Below are 18,199 nucleotides of genomic sequence, written 5' to 3'. Positions count from 1 at the left end.
TGCATTAAATTACAATAAATAAAGTCATAATAATAAAATCAAGATAAGTAAATGATTTAACAGGAAAAGGGGGATACAATAGTGTAAATAATAGCATAATACAATACAAATATTAATAATTAAGTACATCACTAAATTCTCTCTATAAGTTCTGTTTCCCTCAGGTAATTAAATAGGGGCTTGTTTTCTTTGCATGATTTTTTCCCAAGAAGATTTTCCAGGGTGTTACTGTGTTTCCCATCTTCTAGAGCAGGGTTGGGCAACTTAAATGCTGGAGGGGGCCACAATTTTCCATCAACACTACCACAGGGCCACATATAGGACCATGCACTTAATCAGATATGATGAAACTGCAATTTTAATTATGTTACCAGTGCAGTGACTTAACATATTCCATGCTCAAATGCATGTATAACAGTATAAATAGGAATACAAAAGTTTGAAACAAATAAAAAATAACCACTAACTGTGATTTATTTTTTTTAGTGCAAGAACAGCAGACCAACATTAATTTTCAAGAAGTAGTTTTGTGCATTTTTACACTGCACTTTTAAGATTTCATTCTCAAATGCATGTAGTTGTACTGAGGGCCACTTCAAGTGAGGGTGCAGGCCTTATGCGGCCCCCAGGCCTCCAGTTGCCCATCCCTGCTCTAGAAGTCTCTTTCTTTCACTATTGTACATCTTACATTCTACCAGCACAATTGAAGTGTGCTTTTCTTCCCCCCCAGACGATACGGTGGCCGATAGACAAGCAAAACCATCCATTCAAGGACTGGTGTTTTCTGTAGTACTAACTAACGAAGCAGACAATAACATTAACATACAGTATACTATATTACGTTTTTTTTAGCACATATCTACCATACGCAAATGAACATATAACATTAAAATGTTTTGGCTTGTTCGAGTTTACGTTATTATAAGTTACTATTTAACCAAACATGTTTCGGTATGTTGTTACATTGCAGCAAATTAATGCCATGAAACAGTTGATATAATTGTCACAAATGAAACTCTTGGTAGAATATTCCAGCAGAACACACATGACTGAAGAAGAAGGATGTAGTTCAATCTCATGTGTAATATCATATATAGCATATTTATATCAATAGAAAAGAAAAAAACTATTGCTCCCATGTGTTTTTTTTTTCATTTGGCATTTCTCTGCTGTGTTGAAGTGGGTAAAAGTAAAATTCAATGAGAGAAAATGGATGGATGGATGGATGGTTTAAACACCAAAGGAAGTGGGACTATGAAAGTGACATTCCCGAGAGCATTTGGGAACTTTGTGGCTTTTTTTAAACTTTTTTTTTCATTAGGATGAGAAGTAAACTTTACATTTTTTTTCCATTGCAAGAAATAAAAATTGAAACCGCTCTCTCAAAAATGGATAAATACCATCATACAGCAATCAGAATATGCAAAAGAAAAGAAAACAAGGCAGCACACATGCAAAAAATTATCATATTTTTCTAAAAAAAAGGAGCACTAAAGACAAAATGTTGATGATTGCAGGTGTTTATGCCTGTATTAACAAAGTTTTTTTTTTTTAATTCACACTAACAATTTACAATATATACAGTATTTGCCAGGGGGGGGGGGGGGGGGGGGGGGGGGGGGAATAAACACAGGGTAAAGGGTAAGAAACAGAGACAAAACAAATAAATAAATAAAATATGATGTATGATTCATCAATCAATATATATATTTGTCCAAAACAAAGTCAGTTTTCAGAGCCTTCTTGCCTTCCTTTAATAGTGCAGTATTGCTCCACTTCCTGTAGAAAGTGAACAAAACTGGGTTTGGAGTCAGAACTTTTCTTCTTATGTATGTGAAAGTAGTGACGAGCTAGCTTTGCCGTGTTGCATTGTTTACAAGCGTTATAAGAATTTTCCCGACAGCACCTGAAGGCATCACTTTTTGCGTCTGTCGTCATCACGGAAGCTTCATTTGACGATATTCACACAGATGCTGTGCACGAATGTAGTCGAGTGGTAAGAATGAATATTCTGTCGCTTTGTGTTAGATATATGGTTGGTTGTAAAAGTCTGCGGCAATTTACATTTAAATCACCAGAGTTAAAAAATATATTTTGGCTATTATTATTTGTCTCCACGTCCTTACTGACGTGAAATGACTTGATTCAGGCTACCGTTAGCTAACATTAGCTTCTACCATCCACTTGGCTAAGTTAATATGTGACAGACAGCAACATCACCACCAGGACTGAGGCTGGTATTGATGCTTTAACGTGGCTTTGCAGCTGTATAGGTACATAGTTATATGTGTACTGTCCTATAAAGCCTAACTGCAGTAACTACATTTTTGGTCAAAATTAAGTTATAACTAAAAATGAAATCCTTGATGTCTGTTTTATCTTGTGACAAAGTTTTAGAATTCGTTAATTCAGAGAAATAAAAATCCAACTCAAAACCAAGCAGTAATTGCACTAACCACGGTCTGCTTTGGATATATATACTCATTTAAACATAAAAATAATAGAAATTATAAGTTTATTTGAAAGGGAAATTATTATCTAGATAGAGATCAAGTAAAAAAGTGAGATAAAATGATACTAAGACTAAAATAAAAACATTCCTATATAATATTAAGTCTAAAATACACAAATATTTGAATAGAGTTGTAAACTTATTAACTCTATGCTTATGTTGACTGTGTCAATTAACGTATTATGGGCATACTACGTGCCTAATTTATTTGTTTATTTGTTTATTTACGTTGTTTATTATCATTAACGTGACGTCAGTCTTTAATTGCTAGCTGGGGGGGGTATCGATACTTTAGAAAATGAGTATCGTATCCAGATACAACGTTTTAGTATCGATACTGTTTTGAATATCGATACTTTTGACAACCCTAATTACCAACCTCACCCTACTGTTCTTTTTTCCACAGATATGTCTACTCTTTCTTCAGAGATGGAGTCTCAGAATTCAAACCTGCTCTGCTCCATATGCTGGGAGTGTTTCATGGTCCCTGTAACCATCCCCTGTGGTCACACCTTCTGTCAGAAGTGCATCACTCTTCACTGGGACACCAAGATCAAGTCTGATATAGGACCTCAGTGCCCAATCTGCAATGAGAAGTTTGCTACCAGACCCACTCTCAAGCGTAATGTGTCCCTGTCAGTCTTGACTGAGGCTGCAATCAGCACCGGCCCCTCCTGTAGAGAGTCGCCCATGAGGGGAAGTGAAGGGGCGAGAGCCATGCTGCTGTGTGATCGCCATAAAAAGCCTCTGGTTTATTACTGCAGGCAGGATAAAATGTCTGTGTGCTGCGAGTGTGGCATCTCTCAGTGCGCGAGCCACGATAAAATCCTTTTGGAGGCAGAAAAGGAGAATCAAGAGGTAAAGTCAATCAAATCAATCAATCAAACTTTATTTATATAGCGCTTTTCATACATATCAATGCAACTCAAAGTGCTTTACAAAATAAGTCACGCAGTGTTCCTGCTTAGCTGACTTGTGCTTTTTATTATTTTATCTCTTTTTTTATCCTGCTGTATCTTATTTTTATTTCTATTTCCCTGTTTTAATTGACTGTTTTTACTGTTTTCAATTGTGTCTTGCTGTTTTTAATGTATATGTAAAGCACTTTGAATTACCTTGTGTTGAATTGTGCTATACAAATAAACTTGCCTTGCCTTGCCTTGTACACCGATTGTCATTTCAGTTCTGACACTGTCCACTTTACCCCAGCATCAAAGGGGACTGTGACTATGTTAAGTGTACTTTCTCAATATGATGTGTGTTCTTTACAGCTGCTGCTGGAGAGGAAGAGTAAGGAGGTGGAGAAACTCACTGAAGCAACGCAGAAAAGTATAAATGAGTTGAAGGAGAATATCAGTCAAGCTAAGGTAAACCTCCAATTTAAAATTTTCCTCTGTAAAAATTGGCCAAATGCATCATTATGTTTTGAACAAACCTAGGACCTATTATGCTCAATTTCAGGTTTATACCAAGGTTATAATAGTTTTAGATTTTTCATTCGTTTAAGTTTTAATTTCGTTGTGATTTTTTGTTTTCAGATTCAGTTAGTTAGGGCCCGAGCAGGCAACGACCTGCGAGGTCCCTATTGTATTTCGAATGATTATTTATTATTATTATTATTATTATTATTTTTTTTTTTATTCTTCTTCCCAAATGATCGCATTTTTCACTGCCTGAACATACTCCAAAACTCATGAAACTTTAAATATAAGTCACACATGGTGAAAAATTTTATAATCTGTTGTCATCCTGAATTTCCACCACTAGGTGGCGCTATAATAAAGGAAAACGCATTTACGCTAATAACTCCCACATACTTTATCGCACATTCAAAAAACTTATATCCACGCGTTCACTGAGTTTTGCTGAATCTCGTGATATAAGCCACTCCCATTTTCGCCTAGAGTTTTTTTTCGCAAATTCGCGAAATGTCGCAAACCTACTTTTTCGAACTCTTCCTAGGCAATTTCATCGTTTTGCACCAAACTTTGCACACAGCATCTATGGACCCTCATGACAAAAAGTTATTAAAAGAATTTTGATTACCCAAAGAATACTCAAGTTATTAAATAACAACTTCCTGCAGGTGGCGCTATTTTCAACACAAAACACGAAGTGTTGCATATCTCCACATTGGTGTGTCTGAATGACATGAAACTCAGGTTACTACTTCCCCATGAGCCCCTGAGGCTCGCTGCAAAATTTTGGCCGATGACCACTAGGTGGCGCTCTTTAAATTGAAGTATTTTATATCTCCAAATCGGTTGGTCGGATTAACACCAAACTTGGTATACTTATTGTCAATGCCCTCCTGAGGATAACCCTTGAAGGTTTTATTGATCAGCCCCTAGGTGGCGCTCTGGCGGCAGTTTAATTTAATAAGTGCCACTGTGCCCAGACCATAAGACTTAAGGCAATGAAATTGATAGGGGTGGTATAGACTGGCCCCTGTAACGCACAAACCCCGACGGCAGCATGCCCCGACACGCGTGTACTGCGAGGGCCCGTTCAGTACTGCGCGCAGTCCTAGTTTTAATTAGTTTTTAGAGTGAGTTTGCTAGTTTTTATTAGTTTTTATTTTTTGGAAAATGCGTAGTTTTTGTTTAGTTTTTATTAGTTTTAGTGTTAGTTTTAGTTTTTTGTAATGGGGTATTTGTTGGGTGCCAGATTCAATTAGGTCACAATAAATGTTGCCTTTATTTCCTTTGGTTTATCCATCTCAGCCCCATAAGGTTATTTACTCTTACAGTTCCAGGTGTTTTGAATTTTGGTTGGAGTGTAGACATCCCAGTCTCAGTAAATATATTTACCATGTGTTCCTGCATGTTCAAATAGAAACACTGGATTATGTATGAAAAAAGTTGACAAAGACGAAAACGAAGGACATTTTCACTGTATTTAGGGCCCGAGCAGGCAACGACCTGCGAGGTCCCTATTGTATTTCGAATGTTTATTTATTATTATTAGGGCCCGAGCAGGCAACGACCTGCGAGGTCCCTATTGTATTTCGAATGATTATTCTTTTTTTTATTATTTTTCTTGGTCCCAAATGATCGCATATTTCACTGCCTGAACATACCCCAAAACTCATGAAACTTTAAATATAAGTCACACATGGTGAAAAATTTTATAATCTATTGTCATCCTGAATTTCCACCACTAGGTGGCGCTATAATAAAGGAAAGTGCGTTTTGGCTAATAACTCCCACATACTTTATCGCACATTCAAAAAACTCATATCCACGCGTTCACTGAGTTGTGCTGAATCTCGTGATATAAGCCACTCCCATTTTCGCCTGGAGTTTTTTTCCGCAAATTCGCGAAATGTCGCAAAACTACTTTTTCGAACTCCTCCTAGGCAATTTCATTGTTTTGCACCAAACTTTGCACACTGCATCTATGGACCCTCATGACAAAAAGTTATTAAAAGAATTTTGATTACTCAAATAATACTCAAGTTATTAAATAACAACTTCCTGCAGGTGGCGCTCTTTTCAACACAAAACACAAAGTGTTGCATATCTCCACATTGGTGTGTCTGAATGACATGAAACTCAGGTTGCTGCTTCCCCATGAGCCCCTTAGGCTCGATGCAAAATTTTGGGCGATGACCACTAGGTGGCGCTCTTTAAATTGAAGTATTTTATATCTCCACATCGGTTCGTCGGATTAACACCAAACTTGGTATACTTATTGTCAAAGCCCTCCTGAGGATAACCCTTGAAGATTTTATTGATCGGCCCCTAGGTGGCGCTCTGGCGGCAGTTTAATTTAATAAGTGCCACTGTGCCCAGACCATAAGACTTAAGGCAATGAAATTCATAGGGGTGGTATAGACTGGCCCCTGTAACGAACAAACCCCGACGGCAGCATGCCCCGACACGCGTGTACTGCGAGGGCCCGTTCAGTACTGCGCGCAGTCCTAGTTATTTTTATTATTTTTATTCTTCTTCCCAAATGATCGCATATTTCACTGCCTGAACATACCCCAAAACTCATGAAACTTTAAATATAAGTCACACCTGGTGAAAAATTTTATAATCTATTGTCATCCTGAATTTCCACCACTAGGTGGCGCTATAATATAGGAAAGCGCGTTTAGGCTAATAACTCCCACATACTTTATCGCACATTCAAAAAACTTATATCCACGCGTTCACTGGGTTGTGCTGAATCTCGGGATATAGGCCACTCCCATTTTCGCCTACCGTTTTTTTTCGCAAATTTGCGAAATGTCGCAAACCTACTTTTTCGAACTCCTCCTAGGCAATTTCATCGTTTTGCACCAAACTTTGCACACCGCATCTATGGACCCTCATGACAAAAAGTTATTAAAAGAATTTTGATTACCCAAAGAATACTCAAGTTATTAAATAACAACTTCCTGCAGGTGGCGCTATTTTCAACACAAAACACAAAGTGTTGCAGATCTCCACATTGGTGTGTCTGAATGACATGAAACTCAGGTAACTACTTCCCCATGAGCCCCTGAGGTTCTCTGCAAAATTTTGGCCGATTACCACTAGGTGGCACTCTTTAAATTGAAGTATTTTATATCTCCAAATCGGTTGGTCGGATTAACACCAAAGTTGGTATACTTATTGTCAATGCCCACTTGAGAATAACCCTTGAAGGTTTTATTGATCGGCCCCTAGGTGGCGCTCTGGCGGCAGTTTAATTTAATAAGTGTCACTGTGCCCAGACCATAAGACTTAAGGCAATGAAATTCATAGGGGTGGTATAGACTGGCCCCTGTAACGCAAAAACCCCGACGGCAGCATGCCCCGACACGCGTGTACTGCGAGGGCTCGTTTATTAGGGCCCGAGCAGGCAACGACCTGCGAGGTCCCTATTGTATTTCGAATGATTATTTATTATTTTTTTTTTTATTATTATTCTTCTTCCCAAATGATCGCATATTTCACTGCCTGAACATACCCCAAAACTCATGAAACTTTAAATATAAGTCACACATGGCGAAAAATTTTATAATCTATTGTAATCCTGAATTTTCACCACTAGGTGGCGCTATAATAAAGGAAAGCGCGTTTAGGCTAATAACTCCCACATACTTTATCGCACATTCAAAAAACTTATATCCACGCGTTCACTGAGTTGTGCTGAATCTCGTGATATAGGCCACTCCCATTTTCGCCTACCGTTTTTTTCCGCAAATTCGCGAAATGTCGTAAACCTACTTTTTCGAACTCCTCCGAGGCAATTTCATTGTTTTGCACCAAACCTTGCAAACAGCATCTATGGACCCTCATGACAAAAAGTTATTAAAAGAATTATGATTACCAAAAGAATACTCAAGTTATTAAATGATAACTTCCTGCAGATGGCGCTATTTTCAACACAAAACACAAAGTGTTGCATATCTCCACATTGGTGTGTCTGAATGACATGAAACTCAGGTTACTACTTCCCCATGAGCCCCTGAGGCTCTCTGCAAAATTTTGGGCGATGACCACTAGGTGGCGCTCTTTAAATTGAAGTATTTTATATCTCCAAATTGGTTGGTTGGATTAACTCTAAACTTGGTATACTTATTGTCAATGCCATCCTGAGGATAACCCTTGAAGATTTTATTGATCAGCCCCTAGGTGGCGCTCTGGCGGCAGTTTAATTTAATAAGTGCCACTGTGCCCAGACCATAGGAATTAAGGCAATGAAATTCATAGGGGTGGTATAGACTGGTCCCTGTAACGCACACACCCCGACGGCAGCATGCCCCGACACGCGTGTACTGCGAGGGCCCGTTCAGTACTGCGCGCAGTCCTAGTTTTAGTTAGTTTTAGTTAGTTTTGTGACCACACAATATAGTTTCAGTTAGTTATTGTTTTATTAAAAATTATACTTATTTTGTTTTTGTTAACTATAATAAAATTTGGACTGTACTGGCACATTCTGCCAATAAAAAACGTAAAAAACCCAAAACAAAACTACACAATCGACATTTTGTGTAATGTGATCCGAAAATCTGAAGAAATTAACAACATCGGCAACGAGGTTTCCAGGTCTCCCTGACGTTAGCATGTAGCAGTGTAGCATAAACACGCTGTATCGAGCCTGAACCACATGACCATGCATTGTCTTCAGGGGAGATAGCAGGTCAACAGTGGATGATACTACATCGAAGTGGTGTGGTGCACATCATCTGAAAGCAGGGAACCTAAAGATTGATTTCAAATGCAATGACATCATCATCAACATCATCACACATGAATTAGGGCTGGGCGATAGGTACCAAAAGTCATATCGATGTATTTAGGCTGAATATCGATGTACGATTTATATCCTGATATTTTCATCTCAAAGTGAGAGCAAATATTCAGTCAAAGCACAATATGACATGTCACAAGTAGTTTTATTGAAACCATTTATTTAAGTAAACATAAATACTGTATAACAACAGGAGTACCCTTTTTTTTTTTTTTTTTTTTTAAATCAAAGCTCCATAAAGTGCACATTTAAATAAAAAAATATCTTAAATAAAAGCAGCAGCTTGCCTGGAGCAAGGATCACAGTGCAAATTTGAACTACAGTCATGGAAAAAATGATTAGACCACCCCTTTTCTTCAATTTCTTGTTCATTTTAATGCCTGGTAAAACTAAAGGTTCATTTGTTTTGACAGATATAATGATAACAACAAAAATAGCTCATAAGAGTTTAATTTAAGAGCTGATATCCAGACATTTTCCATGGGTTTCTTGATAATAACCAAAATCATAAACAAAAAATTAAACTCTTATGAGCTATTTTTGTTGTTATCATTGTATTTGTCCAAACAAATGTATCTTTAGTTTTACCAGGCATTAAAATGAACAAGACATGGGAGAAAACAAGGGTGGTCTAATCATTTTTCCAATGACTGTATATCGATATATGCGATATGGTCTAATTCCATATCACATTTAAAATTATATCGATATATCGCCGAGCCCTAACATGAATACAATCGGGCCCATTGAATCCAAAAGAGCTTTCCAGTTCATGCAATTCCAAGACTGTTTAGAGACGCTAGTATGCAGAAATATTCAAATACAACAGGCAAAATAACACATTTGTACTGCATGAGCAAACCGCATGGATTGTCATCATTTGACAAGATATCATAATGTTTGATACCAATAGATTCTACTACACTAATATACAATAAATATTTAATAAACTTTATAAAAAATAAATATAAATTTGTTTAAAAATGTATAATTTAACAAAATATAATCCAACATAATGGTTTTTAACAATGTATAAAGAACAAAATCTGAATGAAAATTGATGAGAAAAATGGTTAAATGTTACGATTATGATAGAATTAAAATATGTGTACATTTTAATAAAATACATTTTGGTGATACCAGCTACAATTGAGCATGTTTAAGTGCTTGCCAAAGACAAAAAAAACAAACAAAAAAACTTTTTTAAATTTTTTTTATTTAAAAATGTGTTAAGGTAATGATATAATTGTTTGAATTAAAATATGTGTATATTTTATAATTATTATTATATTATTATTATTATTATTTAATTAAATTACATTTTGGTGCTAACAGCTACCATTGAGCATATGCCAAAGAAAAAAAAAAAACAAATAAACTTTTTGTACACTATTCAACACTATTTTTTTTATTTAAAAATGTGTTACGGTAATGAATTTTGCTCACAAATGTCTCTAAAAATGTCAGAAAATACCTTAATTTTTAAAAAATAGATTATGAATTCATATTAAACAGTGACTTTAGATTGTATGCGTTGTAAAGGGTCAAATAAAATATGTATTCAATGCTTTTTGCTATGAGCTGCACCATGTTCATGAGAATCACCCAGAAACAAAGAATAACCATGTGTTCCCAAATTCCTCAGAGCAGACTTATGATTCTACATTTTCCATCAACAGGTGACTCTTCAGCAGACGTCCACCTGGGTCAATGTCAAGTTCTCCTCCCTGATTAAAATACTGGCTGAGAAGCAGGAGGCTACGGAGTTCTTCATTGAAAAGCAGAAAGAAGCAGCGATCTCCGAGGCGGAAGCTCGGCTGGCTGAACTGGAAGAGCGTTCCCTGGTCCTCCAGCAGAGCCAGGGACAGATAGCAGCTGTACGTACGCTCTCCGACACAGAGCTCATCAAGGTTTGTACTGATTTGTATTTAATCGAAAAACTGTGGAAGTGGTTCTTATAACTAACAAAATAACAAAAACTATAATTTAAAAAACATTTTCGTTAACTGAAATAAAAATAAAAACAAGTTTTTAAAGAAACAATAACTAGCTCAAACTGTATTCATTTTGATTTATCCTTTATTTATTTTTCGAGGAATCATTGAGGGCAACCCCTCATTTGCAATGATGTCGAGAGTACAGAGAAAACACAAACAGAGTACAGAGAAAACACAAAACAGTACAGAGAAAACACAAAACAGAGAACAGAGAAAACACAAAACAGAGTACAAAGAAAACACAAAACAGAGAACAGAGAAAACACAAAACAGAGTACAAAGAAAACACAAAACGGAGAACAGAGAAAACACAAAACAGAGTACAGAGAAAACACAAAACAGAGTACAGAGAAAACACAAAACAGTACAGAGAAAACACAAAACAGAGTACAGAGAAAACGCAAAACAGAGTACAGAGAAAACACAAAACAGTACAGAGAAAACACAAAACAGAGTACAGAGAAAACACAAAACCGAGTATAGAGAAAACACAAAACCGAGTATAGAGAAAACACAAAACAGAGTACAGAGAAAACACAAAACAGTACAGAGAAAACACAAAACAGTACAGAGAAAACACAAAACAGTACAGAGAAAACACAAAACAGAGTACAGAGAAAACATTAAAAACAGTTACAGTGAAAGGCAGAGTTAATGATTATCATAGTTATGATAGTTATTAGTTATTATTATTATTAGTTAGTTTTCTATTGTGTGGTTACAAAACTAACTAAAATTATAGTGAAAATGTCCTTCCTTTCCTTCTTTTTCAACTTTTTTCATACGTAAACCTTTTTGATATGAAACCTACAGGAGTATCCGTCTGTTGTTTACCACTTTGTTCAGACTTTAATATTTCAACAGCTACTGGATGTATTGCCATGACATTTTGGGGTGGGCGATAAGGGCAAAAAAAAACAACAGATTTTTTTTCTTTCCGATAACGATAATCTGACGATATCCTTTAAAATGTGATTTCTTTACCCAAAAAAATGTTTTCTCGCTTACCAGCGTTTGTTACATTTATGGATGGACACACTGTTTCAGAACAACAGCTCTTGTTTATTTTCTTTAAACTTAAGCATTCAAGAGACTCCCAGTTAAACTTCAATGTAAAGACATTAAATGGGTAAACATTCAGGTTCTCTCTCCTGAGGTAAACTGTGCAGCATACAAACATGAGCAAATAAGTGGTACATTATCATTTATTAATATTGTTAATAAAGTGACTTTCACGCGCCTCTCCTCTAAGGTTATTATAGTTAACGAAAACTAAGTAAATAACGAAAACTAGAATTGAAAAAACATTTTCGTTAACTGAAATAAAAATAAAAACAAGTTTTTTTTAAAATGACAACTAACTGAAACTGTATTGTGTGGTTACAAAACTAACTAAAATTATAGTGAAAATGTCCTTCGTTTTCGTCTTTGTCAACTTTTTTCATACGTAAACCTTTTTGATACGAAATCTATTTCATCTATCTGGTTTTATGACTTAATAAACTTATTGGGGCTGAGATGGATAAACCAAAGGAAATAAAGGAAACATTTATTGTGACCTCTTTGAATCTCGCACCGAACAAATACCCCATTACAAAAAAAACTAACACTAAAACGAATAAAAACTAAACTAAAACTAAGCATTTTCCCAAAAATAAAAACTAATTAAAGCAAGCTAACTCATTCTAAAAACAAATTAAAACTAACTGAATTTAAAAACAAAAAATCACAACGAAATTAAAACTTAAACTGATGAAAAATCCAAAACTATTATAACCTTGAAGTGGAAGAATATCAATTGCGAGATCTTCAATTTTTCAAATGCAAAACTCTTCACAGGAATCACAGGTCATAGAAGTTCCACGTTTCAAAGACATTCCCACAGATGTAACAGCAAACCTTCTAGATCGATTAAACGGAGTCACAGATGTCTTGTCCCGGGTCTCCAAGCTGGTGTCTGAGGACCTGGAGAAAGCTGTGACCACTGCTGTGGGTCCTGACAAAGATGGTAAAATGCCCTTGGGAATGATGTTTCCTGTGTAGCAATTCAACTTGAATTTCCAGTTTGTTCCCCAGTCTTCGCTCCGTGTTCTCAAGCTTGTCATTGGTCTCCAGGTTCTCCTCAGGATAAGAGGCCGGTCCTGGCTGTGGTTCCCAGTCCAGCCGCTCCCTGCAACCCTGGTGGGAAGGAGGGCCTCAGTGCTTGTGAGTCCTATGTGACATTTTAAAATGCATTTTTCATCAAATATTAGCGTGATTCTCTTGTTCTTCAGCTTCATGTTGAGATGGTATTAATTATGAGCATTCAAAGATGGGGACAGCAAAGGTCCCACATTCCCTAATTCTCATTCCTGTGACCATAAAATTATATTGTAAGACAAAAGCGTACAGAGCTTTATGTCGTAGGGATATTTACGATAAAGCATTAACCCACAAGAGGAATTTTGACTTATTAATAATTAGTTTAATGGTTAAAAACAGAATAGAAAAATGCACTCAGTGGCCCTCATTTATCAAACAAGCATACGACAGAAAGTGAGCGTAAAGTGAGCGTACGATCATTTCTACAAGGCTCAGCATTTATCAATGTGGACGTGAGCGGAGGGTACGATCAGATCTCAGTCTGCTCTCACTGATCTTAGACTATTGTATCGATGCCTGGAGCTAATAAAACTCTGTGGTGTTTTGATTTTTAATGGTGACAAACCAAAACATGTTTAGACTACATCATTGATCATTAAAACATAATTTAAAATAAATACATCCTGCGACCGTGAAATTCTTTAAACAGAACACTAGCCGAGGATATTAAATACTGTTGTCTTCTGCTATTTACTGTTGTTATTATTATTATTATTATCCTTCCGGACACCGGAGCGTCAGCGTCTCCTTCACCAGCGGTTCTGACCCAATAGAAACATTTCCAATCAGCCACACGCTCCTCTGACTGGGACAGAATTATCACTAAATGAAGAGAGATGAATAATATGTCTCCATCATAATAATAACAATATTTGGATATTATATGGATTATTAGGCTTTATATATCACAATGTATAAATGAAATATTCCAACCTCACCAGGAGTTGAATGCTCCACTGCTACTCTGCTGACAGCACCACTGATTTTCCTTTTTCACTTTTTATGCTGCCAAACTAAACCAGTTTGTTGTGTTGCAGCTGTTGGACGTCAGCGTTTCACTTTCTGACTCTGAGAAATTCCTCATCTTTTGGGATTAAAACTTATTTAAACGCTAAATTGGCAATACTGGTTGCCACGTCGGTCTGTTGTCACATTGACTCCGTTGGTTAGCCGCTACAAAAGTACCTGCATGGGAACAAAGACCAAGGGGAACTAACTAGCCAAAACACTCAGCTGCTTTCCAAAAGGTACTGTGTGGAAACACGCCTTTTGTGTCCACCACAATGCATGCAACATAGTCAGAATATGTAGCACAACCAGAACAAGCCCACAGCTGTTTGCAGAACATGGAAAGTATGTCCGTGTATCGTTCCTGCTTCAGTCTGTCCCATCCTGTCTTCCTCCTTACAGACCGATGCTCTCTGACCTTTGACCCGCGCACGGCCAACGGGCACCTGTTTCTGTCCCAGGAGAACCGGAGGGCGGAGCATCTGACCTCTGGGCCACGCCCCGTCCCGGCCCACGAGTCACGCTTCGATCACACCTGGCAGGTGCTCTGCTTTCAGGGCTTCACCCATGGACAGCACTACTGGGAGCTGGAGGTGTCCAAGCCCTGGGCCTACCTCGGGGTAAACAACTGTGCATGATGTGTTTGTACGCTGATGTGTTTGTACGCTGCTCTTCTTCTACTTAACACAGCATCTGAAAGTAACAGTAAAACTCATATCAACTAGAACAACTCTCCACATAGATAACATTGCAGACGTCTCTACTCCTTTTTCTAGAGCTAGGACGGAATTTGTCTGTTCTCTTATATTGTTTGCGCAATATCTCAGATATGGCGTTATTGAAGTTCTGGTTCTTATGTTGAAGGAACATGGGATAGGGCTGGGCGATATGGACCAAAAGTCACACCTCGAAATATTTAGGATGAATATCGACCTACGATATATATCCCGATATTTTCATCACAAAGTGAGAGCAAATGTTCAGTCAAAGTCAAATATGACATGTCTCAAGTAGTGTTATTGAAACTGTTAATTTAAATAAAAAAAAAAAGGATAAAAACAAAGACCCCAAAATTTAACAGAAATATTTTTATTAACAAGAAAAATGTAAAAATGAACAGAACAGAATATTTATAATAAAAAACAATCGTTTTTGGTCAAACACAGACGGTAGAGTCGGCTGTGTGTGTTGCTGTTTGGTTGCAGCTCGACTTTTCTCTGCTTCATTCTGGGACTTCAAGAGAGAAAATAACACTTTTCAGTCACCAACATTTATGTAAACTTATTAATTCTATGCTTATGTACACTGACACTGTGTCAATTAACGTAATATGGGCATACTACGTGCCTGATTTATTTATTTATTTACGATGTTTATAATCGTTAACGTGACGTCAGCCTTTAATTGCTATCTGCGGCTAATGGCTAATAATAACACGGCCAACATTAATGCGAGCCACGATAACATCAGTAATAGGAATATGAAATGGGGGGGGTCGATACTTTTGGAAATGAGTATCATATCCGGATACAACTTTTTAGTATCGGTACTTATTTGAGTATCGATACTTTTGACAACCCTAGTTATCTGTGCCCTTCACAGCCTTGTTTTTTATTCGTACTGCACAAAACTGACCCACACGCCTCTTTTTCAGGTAACCTACGAGAACATCCCCAGGAAGGAGAAGGGCAAGAGGTGCATGGTGGGTATGAACGATCTGTCGTGGAGTCTGCAGCTGGACGAGCATCAGCTCAGCGCCTGGCACAACGGCCGGCGGGAGACTCTGGCCGGCCACTCCCAGCACAGCCGCATCGGCATGCTGCTGGACTACGAGGCGGGGACGCTCACCTACTACGGAGACGGGCAGACCAGGCTCCACGCCTTCCACTATGCCTTCAGCCAGGAGCTGTTCCCCGCCTGCTGGATAGGAGAGGGGGTCAGCATCACCCTCTGCTCCACCAACTGACTCACAAAGAGAAGTAATAAGAAGCACTACGAACACGGCCACTTGCTCACTCAACGTGGAGGATCCTTTTTTTTAAAACCCTTTTTAAATGCCTGCCTTCCCAAATTGTTTTAAACAATATATCGGCCCGTCATTGGTCTTCTCTCCCCAAATTGTCCGCCTGATTTTACTCATTCGCATTATTACTTACCACACGACAATAACAGAGCTAAGGATCCTAGTTCTCTTGCTGGGCTGGGGCTGGTGCTGGTGCTGCTGGTTCGCAGTTGGTTCAACTTCCAAACCATCTCAGAACCTGTTTAATTTTCCTTAATTATGTCACTGTTTACGCCTGCTTACGTCTCCGCTCTCTGCAAGCATAATAACAACAGCAGACTCCATCGTCTCTTTACAAATGTTACTCAGGGCTTTGTGAGTCTACACTGACATCCAAACACAACATGCACAACACATTTGTGATGTTGGTCTTGATCACTATGGACATCGATTACGTTGTTATTAACACTGAGCGTGGGATGTTGTAAGCTAGCGATATTCCCCGCTCTAGCCCTTGTTAGTCACGATTAGGGTTGCCAACCGTCCCTTGAAAAACGTAATCGTCCCGTATTTAGAAACAAAAGCACCCGTCCCGTATTGAGATGCAAAGGGACGCATTTAGTCCCGTATTACTGTGAGAGTCAAAAAATAGTCAGTAAATGCCAATGAAAAATGAATAACCTCCTTTATATGTAAACTTAAGGTAAACTTGTTCCCAGGCCCCGTCCTGCTCTGTGACCAATGAGCTGACAGCATATTCACACAACAGTATGACGATACAGAATACGCTCATCCCATTGGTCGAGGAGAAGATAGCAGAAGACAACAAAGCAGCATGCGTAGGTGACAACGACGACACTGCTTTACGGGGCGATACACCTTCGAGCAGCAATCCAACAAATACTCCTCTGAGAAAAAAAAACAGAAAAGGATGCAAAAATACTGAGGAATGGGAAAAAGGAAACACCTGGGTGGAAAAAGTGTGTGATAACATCTATAAAACCACTGCACGGTGTGCCAGCGCTCTTTTCCCGTAGCCCATGGTGGACTGACTGATCTGAAACAACATGCTTCCAGTACTGCGGTCACGCCATCTGCACTTTAAATTTCAGTGCGCAATTACATTGCACTTTACGGCCCGTTTGTCAGCTGCAAGACTCCAAAATAGCCATTCAATTGTATTCATGCTGCTCCAATAAAATAAGCAATTCAAATTGTTATCAGCAAACTCCAGTGCATTCCTGAAGACCAGCTCCCCATGTGTTCATGACATGAATTTCGTGCCTTTTTACTGAACCAATTTGGAATTATGGAATGCCATAATCTTCCATAATGGCCATTCAATTGCATGCATGCTGCATTTTAAAAGCCAATAAAAGGAGTAAATCAAATTGTTATCAGCAAACTCCACTACATCTTTGAAGAACAGGACCTAATTGTTATTTTGTATTAAAGTTAATTGCTGGATAATAATTTGTTTTCATGTATTCATGTCACAAAAAAATGCATAAAATTCAATTCAGGTTCGTGTCAAATCGTAAAAAACTTGTTTCACTCACAAAAAAGGGCTAAAAAATTGAAGGGTGAAGGCAATCAGGTGGGCCGGCCCTGCCAATGAGGGGTCCTTTATTTATCTTTCAGGGAGTTGGCAACCCTAGTCTACTGACATCCAAACGTGACATGTACAACACATTTGTGCTGCTCGTCTTGATCACTATGGACGTCTATTACGTTCTTATTAACACTGAGCGTAGGATGTTGATGTTAGCCTAGCGCGGGGAATATTGCTAGCTTACAACTAAGCTAGCAATATCCCCCGCGCTAGCTCTTGTTAGTCATGATAATCCTGCCCCCAGTCCCTGTCATAAGTGGTTCTTGGTTTAAGACCAGCAAAGACTTGGTGCCCCTCTGGAACCAGTTTTCCTGGCTTCTTTGGCTTAGGCACTGGCACCGAACCAGCCCTGGAACTGCCTTGGTCCAAAAGGGGTAAAACTGTAATCCTAAAGGGCCCTGTGGTTCTAATTGAAGGACAGCACTACTTTATTCTGGTTTCTTTACATTTTTCCTTTAAACCATGTTTGAAATAACCCTTAATTTTAGACAGATATCTGCATTCAGGTAGGAAAAGATCAGTTCTTTAACTAACAGATTCTCAGATTAGTCAGATTCTTGTACGTTTCACTACACAAAATTCAGTTTCCTTGTTCCAGTTTTCCGATGTTCCTTGTACTGACAGGTTAGCCTAGCTTAGCATAAAGACTGGAATATCCTGGAAAAACGGCAAGCCTTGCTCTGCTCAAATGTAACAAAATG

At 38.0% G+C, this 18,199-nt stretch overlaps 1 protein-coding gene across 1 annotated transcript; it reads left to right on the top strand.

The window, feature by feature from the left end:
• The first annotated feature begins 1,832 nt into the window (after positions 1-1,832).
• Positions 1,833-16,924, top strand: trim65 (tripartite motif containing 65). Its single transcript, XM_059324772.1, has 8 exons — positions 1,833-1,996; positions 2,919-3,370; positions 3,784-3,879; positions 10,417-10,647; positions 12,574-12,742; positions 12,850-12,939; positions 14,287-14,504; positions 15,539-16,924. Exons 2-8 carry the CDS (start codon positions 2,921-2,923, stop codon positions 15,848-15,850), a joined length of 1,566 nt encoding a protein of 521 aa, XP_059180755.1. The 5' UTR covers positions 1,833-1,996; positions 2,919-2,920; the 3' UTR covers positions 15,851-16,924.
• Positions 16,925-18,199: the final 1,275 nt, after the last annotated feature.

This window comes from Centropristis striata, chromosome 21 (assembly GCF_030273125.1).
Source record: "Centropristis striata isolate RG_2023a ecotype Rhode Island chromosome 21, C.striata_1.0, whole genome shotgun sequence".
Lineage (NCBI taxonomy): Eukaryota > Metazoa > Chordata > Actinopteri > Perciformes > Serranidae > Centropristis > Centropristis striata.
The sequence above is the reverse complement of the archived record's forward strand: the minus strand, read 5'-3'. Positions and strand labels throughout refer to the sequence as shown.